This window comes from Moschus berezovskii, chromosome 4 (assembly GCF_049115385.1).
Source record: "Moschus berezovskii isolate FMDL1 chromosome 4, NW_MosBer_1.0, whole genome shotgun sequence".
Lineage (NCBI taxonomy): Eukaryota > Metazoa > Chordata > Mammalia > Artiodactyla > Moschidae > Moschus > Moschus berezovskii.
In genome coordinates this window covers 51,697,032-51,713,401 of record NC_142463.1, presented here as the reverse complement: position 1 = coordinate 51,713,401, position 16,370 = coordinate 51,697,032, and the positions used below count along the sequence as shown (strand labels likewise).

The 16,370-nt window shown below is 41.9% G+C and overlaps 1 protein-coding gene across 1 annotated transcript in view; it reads left to right on the top strand.

Moving 5' to 3' along the window:
- The first annotated feature begins 8,040 nt into the window (after positions 1-8,040).
- The window catches only part of ERICH3 (glutamate rich 3), a 125,308-nt gene continuing 116,978 nt past the window's right edge, over positions 8,041-16,370 (top strand). The window contains exon 1 of the mRNA XM_055403336.2: positions 8,041-8,413. Coding sequence (XP_055259311.2) covers positions 8,391-8,413 — 23 coding nt within the window. The 5' untranslated portion in view covers positions 8,041-8,390. The remainder of the gene's footprint in view (positions 8,414-16,370) is intronic.

Below are 16,370 nucleotides of genomic sequence, written 5' to 3'. Positions count from 1 at the left end.
TCAGAGCCCTTCTCCTGTGTCCCCACCTAGGCCGACCATTTAGCTCAGGGACAAAAGCTCCCTATGGTGACAACCCTGCACAGATGCAGACAATAAGCCCTGTGGTCATGGTACCTCCTCCTCTACCGAATTGTGGAATCTGAAATGGCCTTTATTAAATGACAGAAAAACTCACTTTGAAGAAAGAAAATAACTTAGAGCAAGGGAGAACCCCACAATTCTGACTTCAGGTCGGCTATGGTGGCTGTTACATAATCCATATTTCACGGACTCACCAGATTTTTTCTTTCCAAATAAATCTGCAGAGCTCAGGAACTCATGGTTTTCCTGTTTTAATCTGCCCACCTATTGATTTATTTTCACTTGTTCTGCGTTTTCCTACACTTAGCTGACAGGTGGATAATTTCAGTTTCCAACTTCCATTCCAGAATGGTATTTTCCCCTTTGTATGTTCTTTGCTGCTTGGTCCACATGTCCATTTCTTTGATCAGGATAGGAAAGTCTCATTAATTCAGAATCTGTGACCACTCTAACAATGACAATACTATTTTTTTTTAACCTCTGTGCTCTTAGGAAGAAAGTGTTAACTGAGCAGTTTAGTGAAAGCATACTCAAACTCCTCTATGGGTACTTATTTACATGAAACTAATATATTAATTAACAAAAAATATCTTTAGTCAGTATTTGTTTCTCAAGGACCTTATCAAGTAGTACCTTAATTTTGGGATTAAGACCTTAATCTAGCTTGAGTTATAATATGAATTTGTAGGTATTAAAGCTATGCACGCATGCATGCTCAGTCACTCAATCATGTCCAGCTCTTTGCGACCCCACGGATTGTAGCCCACCAGGCTCCTCTGTCCATAGGATTTTCCAAGCAAGAATACTGGAGTGGGTTGCCATTTCCTCCTCCAGGGGATCCTGCCAACCCAGGGATCGAACCCACATCTCCTGTGTCTCCTGCAGGCAGGCAGATTGTTTACCATTGTGCCACCTGGGAAGCCCCAATAAAGCTTATGCTTTTATTTAAAAATAGATACCACAGTTCAGATGGTTTGTTTCACAAGTTTCACTATCATCCACCTCCTATATGAACAATCGTAGTCTTCTCTTTAACACCATGAATCTACTTTTAACCTGAGTTTAAGAAATGCAGTCTTTTTGTTTATACAATCAACTTCATCGTATAGAGTACTATATACACATTCCCCTTTTTCTTCTGTCTAGAGAAAAGAAAATTCAGTCAGCAGTTTTTCTGATGCTGGAATGCTTAAAGTTCAAGGCAGTTTGCTCCCATGGAAGAGCCAAGTCCAGTGCCATTTAAATCAAATGAAGCTGTAAAACATTTTAGAGATCGTTTCTTTTAAGGGCTAGAGGATGTGGACCATTCTATTTACTCTGTCAGAAAACAGATGTGCAGTAATAAATGAAATTCCTGCTTGCGGTTTCTTTTCACCAGCCATATTATTGAGCCACGGTGCATGGGGAAAGCTGGGGGAACAGTTGGTATAATTGAGGACAACTTTCCTTTCAGTCAGCGAACTTACAGCAATTACCTTCCCCCTGTGTGGCTGTATTTCTTACCTCTTTAAGGTGGGAGGGAAGAGAGCAAAGTGTTTAAAATTGTGGGTTCTAGGATCACAGAAAATGGAATCTGAATCTCAGTTGTGCCATTCAGTAGGTGGTATTTAACTTACCTGAATCTTAGTTTCTTTATCTATAAAATAGAGAGAAAAATAACACCCACCTTACAGTGAGAACTCAAGGAGTGAAGCACTTAACATAGTGTCTGGTACACAGTAAAGTCAATGGATATTCTCTGCTGTTAGGTCAAAAGGAGCCGGAATGGGGTTCTGGGGACTCCACACATGCTATTTTTCATGACAAACGTAGTGTCAGCCATCTGAAGCTGCTTAGAAAACACTGGACCAAATAAGCAAACGTATTGGGAGAAAGTCTTCCATTGCATCCAGATGTTGTGAGATCTCTGCTCATTTCCTCTCCCCAGATTCAATGCCTATGACTTAGAAAGCAGTTTTTGGCTAATGGTGGATAATCACAGACATGGTGAACTTGTTAACACCTAACAAGTAAATTCAGTCCTACATGGTTAGAGCCATAGCCTGGGAAATAATTATTATGACTCTTATCACCTGCTTCACATCCTCTCCTCCAAATGGAGTGTCTAGCACAACATAGATTACACCCCTTACACCACTTACTTAACAAATATTTATTAAGGGCTTCCTAAATTCATGGCAATTTGATTGGCCTGGTATAGAGAGCAGAAACTTAGCTTGGGGTTGGAGGAGACATGCATGCAAAACACAGTATATGCCTATGTAGCATGAGCACTGCAGAAAAAGCCTTAGAAGAGGAGACAGCCCCGTAGAAGTGGCTTAACCCAACTGAGCTCTGTTCAATTCCCATTTTCTTGATAAAAACATCATCTCCTACCTTTTCTTCTCCTCCTCTTCCTTTTTTCTCTTCCAAATCACAACCTCCACTAATGTTTGGGCTGCAGAAACCAGGATAGGATCTACAGACTGGCTGAGTCCACTGTCAGCTTGAGAGGCTTGAATGGGGAGGTCCCGGCTTGGGGAAGACACCATCTTCCCTCCAAAGCCCCATCTTCCTGGCCAACTCCTACACATCTTTTTAGGCTCATCTTAAACACTGCCTCCTCTGTGAGTCCTTCCTTGACCTTCCTAGACAAATTTTGGGATGGGGTAGAGAATGCACTTATCAGAATTATAATGGTAATTAAAACACAAATATCCTTTACTCTCAGATTTCTTATGGTTATGCTTTCCCAACAGCTTCTATGTTTCTCTTCCAACATAGCCAGTCTTTTCCCTCTCTTGGCATAGAATCCCTGGGCGTTGGTGAGGGCCAATCGGGTATTAAGGCTGTTGAAATAAGAATGTGATTAGTGAGAACTGGTGTTCATCTTTACAATGAGTGAGGACCTGACTGGAAATGATGGGTGACGGGGTAGGATGAGGCCATTAGTCAAAAGGCACCCCTGTATTGCACCATATCTGTACTTCTATCACTGCACTTTGCACTTACTTTGTCGTTCTTTGTCTGCATGTCTATGTAGCCAATATACTTCAGCTTCAGGGTAGACAGTCACTCTGTTTGTCTTTGCGGCCTCAGGTACAGAAAATGCCATTGATTTCCTATGGCCACTAAATAAGTCTATTGAATGTCCGTTCCAATCTGTCTGTAGATTCTGTCTAGCTCAGAAATAGGGGTAGAAGGGTTTGGAGACACCTTGCCTATCCTGGTTGCTCAGAACTCTAAATTAGGACTGTCCCCTTGAGTTTGTCACTCTATCCGCTGTATATGCCTGCTAAGCCCTTCCTAGATAATACCCAATACCATGCTTCACTAAGTGACTCACTGGAATTAAGCTAATTAGGGAAGATTATTAGGGAAAGCTGGAAAACAATTCAGGTTTGAAATTAAATCCTTGTACATTTGTGTTTTATTTTTCAACTTCTCAATGCTGCAGTTCTGAAGGACCCAAGCTAATGTTGGAGGATACAAGGTATTAGGAAGCTCTCTTATAAACGTAACCATCTACAACTGTGTCCTGATGAAATGCTTCCACTACTTTCTACTGGAGTTTTATGCTCAGTCATGTGACCTTCAGTTGTGACTCCATGGACTGTGGCCTGCCAGGCTCCTGTCCATGGCATTTCCCGGGCAAGAATACTGAAGTGGGCTGTTGTCTTTTCCTCCCCTGGAGGACCTTCCCAACCCAGGGATTGAACCCATGTCTCCTGCATCTCTTGCATTGGCAGGCGGATTCTTTACCACTGAGCCTCCTGGGCAGTCCCACTGGAGTTTTAGTTCAGTTCAGTCACTCAATCATGTCCAACTCTTTGCAACCCTATGGACTGCAGCAAGCCAGGCATCCCTGTCCATCACCAACTCCTAGAGCTTGCTCAAACTCATGTCCATCGAGTCAGTGATGCCATCCAACCATCTTATCCTCTGTCATTCCCTTCTCCTCTGACCTTCTATCTTTCTCAACATCAGGATGTTTTCCAATGAGTCAGTTCTTCACATCAGGTGGCCAAAGTATTGGATCTTCAGCTTCAGCATCAGTCCTTCCAATGAATATTCAGGACTGATCTCCTTTAGGATTGACACCCTTTGGGATGTGACTGTGCAAAAAACCATGCACAATTTTGTGCATGGTTCTGTGTGTATATTTAGTAATAAAAATGTTGATTTTAAAAAATAAAATATGTATTATTAAGTAGGAAGCTAATCACACTCATACATTTCAAGCATAACATTTGCTCCCAGGATTCAGATTTCTGCACTAAAAGCAAGGACTTGGATCATCCTTTGCTGTTCAAGGGAGACTGTCAAGAGTCTTCTCCAACATCACAATTCAAAAGCATCAATTCTTTGGTGCTCAGGTTTCTTTATGGTCCAACTCTCACATCCATACATAAATACTGGAAAAACTGTCATTTTGCCTATAGGGACCTTTGTCGGCAAAGTAATGTCTCTGCTCTTTAATATGCTGTCTAGGTTGGTCATAGCTTTTCTTCCAAGAAGCAAGTGTCTTTTAATTTCATGGCTGTAGTGGGCTTCCCTGGTGGCTCAGAGGTTAAAGCGTCTGCCTCCAATGCGGGAGACCCGGGTTCGATCCCTGGGTCGGGAAGATCCCCTGGAGAAGGAAACGGTAACCCACTCCAGTATTCTTGCCTGGAGAATCCCATGGACGGAGAAGCCTGGTAGGCTACAGTCCACGGGGTCGCATAGAGTCGGACACGACTGAGCGACGGAACGGAGTCACTGTCTGAAGTGATTCTGGAACCCAGGAAAATAGAGTTATATATAGTGCTGCTAAAAGAAGGTCACATCAGATCGTCATGTACGTTTGTTAAACCTGAGGAGAAAACCTGATGAGTTGATCTTTACCTGTGGGAGAAAATAAACCCTTGGGAAAACTTATTCCTCATCTGTTCATGCTTTCCTTCATTTGCTTGTTGAGTATACTTTGTGAGAAGCACTGTGGTAGGTTCTGATAAAAGATAAAAGATGTGGTATCTGTTCTCAAAGTCCAGGAGGTTAAATTACCTCTCTGACTGCAGTGACAATCTAAGCCGGGGTGGACAAATTTTTTCTGTAAAGGACTAGATAGTAAATATTCTAGACTTTGTGAGTCATAAGGTCACTGTGACAGCTACTCAATTCTGCCTTTGTAACACCAAAGCAGCCATAGGTGATTCATAAACAAATGTGTGTCTCTGTTTATGGATACTGAAATGTAAATTTCATGTAATGTTCATGAATCCTATGACATTATTTTTCTTTAGACTTTTTCAAACAATTTACAAACGTAGCAACCATTCTACACTTGTGGAATGTACAAACCAGGCAGCAACATGGATTTGACCCATGAGCCATGGAATTCCCACCCCTGACCTAGTAGATGGTCACTGATGGTTTAGATCTGTGATTCCCAGGTTCAGCTAGTATTCAACCAAAGCAGAGATCCAGTCAGCATTCTAGGAGTAATTCTTGTGTTTCTTCTCTCTCAACCTCTTGTCCCCAAAGCACAATTCCACAGGTCTTTGTACAAAACAGAAATCTCTTTGTATTTATGATACTACCAGGGACATCTGGGGATTTGTTTCCCTGTGAGAAAATGAAAATGACTCTAGTGACTATCTGGTCTCTGAAACAGTTTAATTTACTGTTTGTTTTTTTTTTTCCTCTTTTTCTTTTCCCCATCTCCATACTAGAAATTAACATAAAAATTCCTTCTGGCTAAATTCCCAATGCATTTTCACAGTGAGCACTTTCTGAAGTGAAAATTAGTAGCTTCCTTGCAGTTTTCATCAAGGATGTGAAATTGTGCAGCTTGCAGGGGTAGTGAACTCAAACCCCATTTATGAATTATTACATGCTGCTCAGGGTACCTCACTGTCTGCTGAGTGCCAGATAGTCTTTCCTACAAAACCGTGAGTATCTAAATAGAGGATCTTAATTTTCTTTCTCATTCCACCAGTGAGAGAATACCACTTTCTATTTGCACAAATGAATTAATATGTAACAACTAGTACGTACATAATATTATTTTATTTACACCATCCTTAGGGATTGGTAGAACTTGGGAAAATGATGAAGTCTTTCTGTAGTCACTTCTCTTTTCCTCCCAGGTTTTATTCAGGTGAAATCTACTTACAGTGAACTTTAAGGACATCATCCAAGGGAAACTACAATCAATAGGAGTAAGCTTATAGGTGGAAGGGTGGGTTCAAGTGCCATTTATGGCTGTGCAGTGATTAGGTATCTATCTGTAAGGCTTCCTCGTGTAAACACAAAATGCCACTTTTACAAATCACATATTTCTTCTTTGACAATCGTGGCCTCTCTCTAGCTGCTCTAACCATCTGCTCCCCAAAGCAGCTTGGAGTCCTCTGTCTCAGGACCTAAGCTACTGAGCTAGAACACTATTTTGTCTCTACACAGATGACTCTTGGTCTTTCAGGTCAGAAAACTCTGATAGTATAGAAAATTTGACTTCTGCAGCAATGCACGGGAGTTATGGGGAAAGGAATCTGTAATTGTTAAAAACACAGGTTTTGGAATTAGAGTTGTATTTGAATTCTGGTTTTTCCACTTAGAAGCTATTATACACTTCAGACAAAATAAATAACTTCTCTGTGTCTTATGAAATGGATGGAAAAAACCAACTTTAGAGAATAGAAATGAGGATTAAGTGACATAACGAATAGTTACTAAGTGCTCAATAAAAGACCAAGGAGAGCATTTAGTAAGTACTCAGTAAAAATACTACCATTTTGAAGAAATTTTTCTTTTTTCCTTTATTTATACGCCAAACAATTGTTAAACTGCTGTTTGCCTCTGAGACTACTGAAAAATAAAATAGATATATACCATGAAATAGAGAAGCTCAGGTTCAAGTAGAAAAGGCAGTCATAGATCAGTAAGTAAGTGTGAAACAGATATATCCAGGCACAGTGGGACCCCAGAGGCAGGAGTCATCAACTCACCTGGAGATGTCAAAGAAGACAAGATTTGAGGTAAGAGTTGAAGGAGGAATAGAAGTTTGTCAAGTTGTCAGGGAAGAAGCATGTTCCCATGAGAGGGAAAGTGAAAATTTGTCTTGCTAAAGTTTAGGGTAGCAGAGGTGGAGAAAGTGGTCATAATGAGGTTGACGAAGGATGCTGGGGACAGATGATAAAGGGGCTTGAATGTCATGTGAAGGAGACTGGACTCTGACGTTCTTGGTGGGCCTTTAGGACGTGTGGGAAAGCGAAGTGCTGTTAATGAGGTGATGCTCTTCACACTGGTAAGTGTGGCTGAGCTAGAACTGAGATCCTTGGAGAACTCAGTCACCTTGAACGTGTCCAACCCTGACTTACACAAGGCAAACCTGAGGCCGGAGGTCAAATTACCCAGCACAGAATCTGACAAAGCAAACACAGGACTAGGAATAGCTCATCTGAACCCCGGCCTCTTTCAACTTCCTCCACACCAAGGTGCGCTTGAATAAACCCAGGCTTCTTTGTCTAAGCCTTGCATTTTCCCTTCTAGATTCAAATACAAGTTCCAGGTGTCAGCATGCTTCACTGAGGAACAGCATCTCTCCCACTTTCTGAACGTCAGAACCCTCAACCCTATCTGCCAGAAGTGGTGACCTCGGCTAGGAGCAAGTTTGGGGGTTTTCCAAAGGAGGAAATCCAGGAACAACAATCTCTGGCAGTTGCAGAAACAAAATCAAAAGCCAGAGCTTTCTTTGCCTGGAACTTGCAATCTAGGGTCTGTTTTACAACTGGAAACCAAGGTAAAAACACAGTAGCTGCTCCCTGCTCTTAATTAACTAACCCTCCCTTCCCAGGGCCTGGCAGAAAGCACACCAGCCTAAGCAGGGCGTGTGTGTGTTTTCATGTCGCAGGTGCCTAGGGAACCTGCCCGCATTGTGGGTGTGTGTTTTCATGTCGCAGGTGCCTAGGGAACGAGAATCCCCAGAGCTACAGCGCAGGGACCTGGGTGTCCTCTCACATCTGGGCCCAGTAAAAGTGCTGGAAGCTGGGCTTCACTTCCAGTTTCCCTGGGTTTGGCTCCAGCAGCGCTTGGGCTTCTCTGAATCCTCCCCGCTTGCCTTCCTTGCCGCCTTAGCAACCGGAGGCCGTGGATACCGCGGGCGGGTGAGGGCCTGGGAGGCTGCGTGCAGCCCGGGCGCCCAGGGGCGGCGGCCCAGCCCCAGTGCCCCGCGCACTGGCGAGCGCAGTGCGGAGCCACTCGGCAAAGGCGACTGTCGCGGCCCCGGCGTGCACAGGTCCCCCGAACCCACCCTCCGTGTCCGCCGCGGGTCCAAAAGGGATCCTGCAAAAATGAGCCATTCTCACCCTGCTGGGTAAGTGACAACTGGAGCTCTTCCACGCCGCGGCAGGTGGCGGCTGCAGCCAGCGGCCCCTCCGCCCCTTCCTCCTGCCGCAGAGGGAAGGGGCGAGCGGGCAGAGGGGGCTGGGCAGAGAAGGAAAAGAATACGGATTCTGGGTCGCAGGGAGGATGTCAGACATCCCAGGCTTATCTCCCCCCACCGCTCCCTCACTTTCCATTACGTTTGCCCCCTTTGAAATGTTCACTCAGGAAGGATTAAAAAATGAATGTGAAAAATGCATACATTAAGCAGGGACATTAGCTGAGACCAAGAGGATCCGGCCTGGTGGAACAAACGTGTTTAAATACAAAAGCAAAGGGCAAAACAGGCGCATTCGTTTGGAGAATCAAGGCTTAGAGATAAATTCTCACTGTGGCGTCTTGCATTCAAACGAGTTGTGCGTTGATTTAAGACGCATTGAGGGAGGTTTCCTGTGAGGGTACCCCATATTTCAGGATTTTTATTTGCCCCATCTCAAAAGGGTCATAGGGTTGTTTTTTGTTTTTTTTTAAATATTGTGATCAGGGGAGCTGGTGTGATGCAGGAAGGCAAGAAGGAAGCAGTTGTGTGCCTGTGTGTTTACACATGATCTCCTGTTGTGTTGGGCAGGGTGACTCCTCGGAAGACATATTTTGGCAGTTATTCAGTCTATTTTAGAAAGTTAACACAGTCATTATTGGCTGTTGAAAAGAAAAAAATAAAACCAACCCCCAACGGATCTTGGTCCTTTTATTGGAAGAGAGAGTATCCAGTTTCCTTCTGAATTAAACAATGTAATGCATATTAGATGGGGTTTTTTTTTTTATTATGATACATCTAGTAAGCAGATAATGTCCTAGTTGATCTTGCAACTAATTTGAAGAAGCTTTCCTTTTTAATTGAATTTACTGCACATTTTCAAGAGCAGCAAATTAGCCAAGGACAACATATTTAAGATCATTTGGAATTTGTGATGTCTGAAATACCACATTAGTCGCTGGGTTCGGGATTTATAGTCAAACTTAAAGATTTTACTTTTTAATGAATTCTCTGAACGCAAGACATAAATGAAATTGTTTGAAAAAACTAAAGGCCTATAAGGTGCCCAGTTGGAAGTCAGTTTCAGAACTTTTTGGAAAGTGATGAAACTATGCCTAAATAAGCTTCCTATTTTATCTCAAATTGAGTTTAGTTTAGATACCTGAGGGGATCCTCTAGTCGCTCAGATGGTAAAGAATCTGCCTGCAATGCTAGAGACCAGGCTCGATCACTGTGTCTGGAAGATTCCGGGAGCAGGGCCTGGCAACCCATTTCAGTATTCTTGACTGAAGAATCCAATGGACAGAGGAACCTGGCAGGCTGTAGTCCATGGGGTCAAAAAGAGTCAAACACAACTGAGCAACTAACACTTAGTACTTGAAGGGTTTGATGCTGAACTCCTGTGCAGTTTTAGTTGCTGTGGGTCAGTGGGATGTAAATAGCACTATTTTTCTGCAGCTGCTTTTTGCAGTGTCCACATTCAGGAAAATGAATGTGTCAGTCATGGTTGTCTTCCTACGTTTTTCAAGTTTTTGGCTAAGTCAGAATCTGATTAGACCATTTAATCATCTATTTTCAAATGTGGAAAAACCTGTAGCTGCTGACTAAATTGTGCATGATTAAGATTTCAGAAACTGAAGTGAAATTTTTCTGAAGCTCGATTAGTTCCAAGCACATGGGAAAAATAGGAAAATGTGGGATCTAGTGAAAGAGTGTGCTTCATGGTACTCTGCAAGAAAGATAGCAAGATGCAATAATAATCATGCACTAAAAGTGTAGACACTGTGGCTCATTCATCTTTGTGCCCCCTTTGCTTATTCCTGTATAAAATAGTGCTCAACAGATGTTTGTGGAATGCATGATATCATCTGACTGCATCCAGTCTAGAGGTGGATGGATTCACAAAAGAAAACCTTATAAGGGCTAAATATTTATTAAGTGCTTACCATGTGCTAGACTCTAGTCTACTGTTTTACAGGAAGTATCTCATTAATCTTCCCACTCACTTCACTAGGTAGATTCTAGTCACTCTTCTTTTCACACATAAGAAAACTGAGGACTGAGAAGTTTTCAGAGATTTCACAGGTAGGAGGGGTCAGGGCTCTAATAAAAAGCCAAAGAGTTCAGCTGCAGAGCCTGTGTGACTAACCTTTACACTATCTGCCTCTCATGGTCAAGAGCTGAGATGTACTGCTGCTGCTGCTAAGTCACTTCAGTCGTGTCCTTCTCTGTGCGACCCCATAGACGGCAGCCCACCAGGCTCCCCCATCCCTGGGATTCTCCAGGCAAGAACACTGGAGTGGGTTGTCATTTCCTTCTCCAATGTGTGAAAGTGAAAAGTGAAAGTGAAGTTGTTCAGTCGTGTCTGACTCTTCGCGACCCCATGGACTGCAGCCTACCAGGCTCCTCCATCCATGGGATTTTCCAGGCAAGAGTACTGGAGTGGGTTGCCATTGCCTTCTCTGGCTGAGATGTGAGGGAGCCCTAAATACATGAAAATTCTCAATCAGATCAGACCAACCTCTGATGGGTGAGAGTGGTACATAGCTATCAGTATTTTGATATAGAATTAGAAAATAATTTTGTGATAGTGTCCATATGTATATATTTTTTGCTTTTACTTCAAAAATAAATGAAAACAATAAACATAACAACTCCAAATGCCTTAAAAGTCACCCAAGAATAAAATTATTCAAATTGCTAAAGTTTTCCCTCAGTGTGAGTAGTCATTATTTTTCTTGTCTATGCTACCATTTGGAAATAATAAAAGTTCCAGTAGCAAATAAAAGGTTTCATTAAAGCTGAGAAAGTTTTCCATCATTACTGAAGCAATTTGTATTTATTACATTTTAAGATTTAAAGTGGTAATAAAATGCAGTTGTACAGCAAAACAGAAATTTAAAATTCCTAAAATTCCACCAGTTAATAAGATGCTTTCTCTTGGTGTTGCTTTGAGTTCCGCTGCTTCCTTAATTACAGCAGGAAACACTTGACGTAAAAATTGCAAAGGGCCTGGTGCTGACTTTGTTCCAATAGAGTTTGGAGTAAATAAAAATTGTCTTAAAAACTTCTGCCAAAGATTATAATAGAGACTTTGTTTCTGAGCTGCATTGTAATTTGGGGGAAGTCAACTATAACATACTGTTTCTGGCAATGCCATCTTTAATGAAATTGTTTTAGAGTGGAAAATTTCAATTGATAGTCCCTCTAGTTTGTTCAATTTCATCCTGAGTTGCTATTTGTTTGTGTGGGTGTTTGTGGGTTGTGCTCTAGTTCTGGAGGTGGAATGGGGATTTTATACCCCTCAGTCATGCATGAGGATGAAATGATATGGCTCTTCTGACTCCTTCAAAGGATCATCACTGAATCCATGTGCAGTTGGCTCCCTGTGTGAAAGATAAGCTTGGCTCTGAGTCGAGATAGTCACACTCATCTGTAAATTTGCTTTGAGGAACTGGAAGAATGGGAAGCATTATAGTTTATGAGAAAATAAAAATGCAGAAGATGTATGTTTGGAAAGATTATTCCAAGGTTTTGAAACTTTTCTTTTTTGGTTTAGACTTATTAATTTATACCTTATAATGTGAAGATATGTTTCTATAGTAACAGAAGATGCTGAACTGTGATTTAGAAAGAATGATCATATCCTTAAGTGAATTCACTCAGTCGTGCCTGACTCTTTGCGACCCCATGGACTGTAGCCCACCAGGCCCCTCTGTCCATGGGATTTTCCAGGCAAAAGTTCTGGAGTGGGTTGCCATTTATCCTTCAGTTCAGTTCAGTTCAGTCGCTCAGTCGTGTCCGACTCTTTGCAACCCCATGAATCACAGCACGCCAGGCCTCCCTGTCCATCACCAACTCCCTTAGTACTCTCTAATTACTCAGTTCTATTTCATCAAAGGCAGAGTACAAAGTGCTATAGGTAAAATGATCAGTTTTTAGATAGTGTATGCTGCTACTGCTGCTGCTAAGTCGCTTCAGTCGTGTCCGACTCTGTGCAACCCCATAGATGGCAGCCCACCAGGCTCCCCTGTCCCTGGGATTCTCCAGGCAAGAACACTGGAATGAATGCATGAAAGTGAAAAGTGAAAGTGAAGTCGCTCAGTCGTGTCCGACTCTTTGCGATCCCATGGACTGCAGCCTACCAGGATCCTCCGCCCATGGGATTTTTCCAGGCAAGAGTACTGGAGTGGGTTGCCATTGCCTTCTCCGAGATAGTGTATAATGTATATGTATATCCAAAAGTGACAAAGATTATAAACCCCACATCATTTACATATGGGATATCCACTGCATTTTGTCTCTGCCTTCTTTTTGTCAATCCAGTATGGTATTTCTTGTTCTGTTTTTTAAAATGATATATAATTAACATGCTGCAGCTGCTAAGTCGCTTATATTAGTTGCAGGTGTACAACATAATGGTTTGATATTTGTCTACTTTGCAAAATGATCACCACAGATACCAAATGATCTCACTTATATGTGGAATCTAAAACAACAACAACAACATGAACTCATAGATACAGAGAATAGACTGGTGGTGGCCAGATAGACCAATAGATTGGTCAGGGGGTGGGGGAGCAGTTTGAAAATGGGTGAAGGTGGTCAAAGGTACAAACCTCCAGTTATAGAGTAAATAAGTCATGTGGATGTGATGTACATCTTGGTGACAATAGTTAATAATACTGTATTTTAAATTTGAAAGTGGCTAAGGGAGTAGATCTTAAAAGTTATCACACATACACACACGTACATAATTTGTAACTATGTGTAGTGTTGACTGTTAATGAAACTTATTACAGTATCTTTACCTTACTAGCAAGTGTAGTACTTTATAGTCTCTTTGTTGCTCACCACTTCTACCACCAAAATTATCTGTGGCACAGAATTTCAGACTTGAAGTAATTAAATATTTGATTTCAAATTGGGTAGTTTCTATTTACCCTCATATTAAATATTAACATGACTTCATAGAGTAAATTGTTTCTGGTTAAAGGAGGTTAAAGGAGGTGAATTGAACATGCTCATTTGTCTTGGCTTCCTCTCCGATCATTTTGTTACAGAGTTTGTTCTCTTATATTTTATAGAAAAGATGTCATCTCTTATCCCTTTGCTTAACAAACCTGTTCACATAACTAGATGGGAATGGAAAGGGATTTGCTATTTGTTTTATGCCTGCGTGTGTGTGTGCTAAGTTGTTTCAGTCGTGTCCAACTCTTTGCAAACCTGTGGACTATAGACCACCAGGCTCCTCTGTCTATGGGGATTCTCCAGCAAGAATACTGGAGTTGGTTGCCAATCCCTCCTCCAGGGAATCTTCCAGACCCAGGGATCAAACCCCATGTCTCTTATGTCTCCTGCATTGGCAGGCACCACCTGGGAAGCCCTATTTGCTATACAACATCACTCAGTTCAGAGATATATGACAAACATCACATAGTGCTCTATTACCCCTTTTTTTCAATGACCTGTCAAATTACAGCTCAATTAGGTCCTCCTTCAGTTGTGCTGGAAGCAAACCTTGGAAACTACTTGCAATCATATTTGTTGCCCAGTCAAAGCCATTTATTATATCAACACCTACATAATACTTCAAATTGTCCCTTTGTCTCACAAATGTTTTTCTAAGTTCAGTACACCATAAGAAGATGCCATGTGGTGAGATGTATGCGTTTCTTTTGTGAAAGTGGAAAGTTGATTACAAAACGGAAAGGCGGGAGGTGACTCGACATGGCTTGGAGTGCATTTTTTAGGCAGACCAGTATTAGGAGAGTATAGGAAACTTAAGGGTCTAGAGATTGATTCCCTTCAAACAACCCTTGCCTGGGTTCCCCTAGGAAGGTCTCTGGGTATCCCATGGGAGTACATATCCCAGTTTACAAACTTCTGGTTTAGCACACAGGGTGCTGTCAAATGCAGGCTGCTTTGTAGCAATCCACACTTCTTTCATTCCCTATTGAAGATCGGCATCTCTAAGCTGTTAGAAGTAGAGACTTCCCCCAATTTATTTTGGCTAATAATAACTATGAAAAGTTTTGGGAGAGACAAGAAAATAAAACATTTTCAATGTTCAATTGACTCATTGTGCAATTCTAAAGTCAACCTCAAATAATCCTGATCTGGGATGTTTATGTACTTTCAAGACTTTTGGTTTCCACAGATATCAGTTTCAATGAAAACTTCAGATTCTAGAATTTAGTACTGAAATAATCCTTAAGCTTTAGTTGCTGATTTTGGTACAAACCAAAAGAAATAGTATGCACATTGAATCTTTGGATCTTTCCCTCTATGCCTTACTCAGTTCCCCATACAAATAGTTGAAAATTGTGTATTCTTTGGAATGATTCCATAAATGTCCGTCAATTTAAAATAAACTGTCCATTTCAGTTCAGTTCAGTAGCTCAGTCGTGTCCGACTCTTTGCGACCCCATGCATCACAGCAAGCCAGGCCTCCCTGTCCATCACCAACTCCTGGAGTTCACTCAAACTCATGTCCATCAAGTCGGTGATGCCATCCAGCCATCTCATTCTCTGTCGTCCCCTTCTCCTCCCACCCCCAATCCCTCCCAGCATCAGAATCTTTTCCAGTGAGTCAACTCGTCGCATGAGGTGGCCAAAGTATTGCAGTTTCAGCTTTAGCATCAGTCCTTCCAATGAACATCCAGGACTGATCTCCTTTAGAATGGACTGGTTGGATCTCCTTGCAGTCCAAGGGACTCTCAAGAGTCTTCTCCAGCACCACAGTTCAAAAGCATCGATTCTTCGGCGATCAGCTTTCTTCACGGTCCAACTCTCACATCCATACATGACCACGGGAAAAACCATAGCCTTGACTAGACGGACCTTTGTTGGCAAAGTAATGTCTCTGCTTTTTAATACTTTATCCAGGTTGGTCATAACCTTCCTTCCAAGGAGTAAGCGTCTTTTAATTTCATGGCTGCAGTCAGCATCTGCAGTGATTTTGCAGCCCAAGAAAATAAAGTCTGACACTGTTTCCACTGTTTCCCAATCTATTTCCCATAAAGTGATGGGACCAGATGCCATGATCTTTGTTTTCTGGATGTTGAGCTTCAAGCCAACCTTTTCACTCTCCTCTTCAACTTTCCTAAAGAGGCTTTTTAGTTCCTCTTCACTTTCTGCCATAAGGGTGGTGTTATCTGCATATCTGCGGTTATTGATATTTCTCCCGACAATCTTGATTCCAGCTTGTGCTTCTTCCAGCCCAGTGTTCCTCATGATTTAGTTGGGGGTATAATTTGTGAAAAAGAGAAAAATAAGTTTCTGCATTCATACTGGTTTTCAAGTGTCTTTTGTCACTTTTCTCTAAACTTGAAATCCCAAATGATACATTATGAATATGATTTATATTTTTAAAGAGGATGAGGAAAGAATGACTGAATAGTGTAGTGTACAGAAAACCATTATTATACTTTATGAATTAAAATTTCAATGATAATTTTTGCTACATAGTTCATTTGTATCTTGTGCTGGCTAAAAATTCAACCCAAATATGTGTGTGTGTGTGTTAGTTGCTCAGCTGTGTCCAACTCTTTGTGATCCCATTAACAATAGCCCACCAGGCTCCTCTGTCCATGGAATTCTCCAGGCAAGAATGCCAGAGTGGGTAGCCATTCTTTTCTCCAGGGGATCTTCCCAATCCAGTGATCGAACCCAGATCTCCTGCATTGCAGGCAGATTCTTCACCATCTGGGCCATCAGGGAAACCCCCACCCAAATGTAATACTGCATTATACCTTTGTTTCCAGCCCAGAAGAAGCCATTTGGTTCTTTCACTAGCACCAAACCACTCTTTTTGTAGGACTCCCAGTTAGGGAATACATCCTTCATTGACAAGACCATTGCTGTGCCTTGTTGTATCAGAAAATATATTTGAATTAAACTTATCCACCTG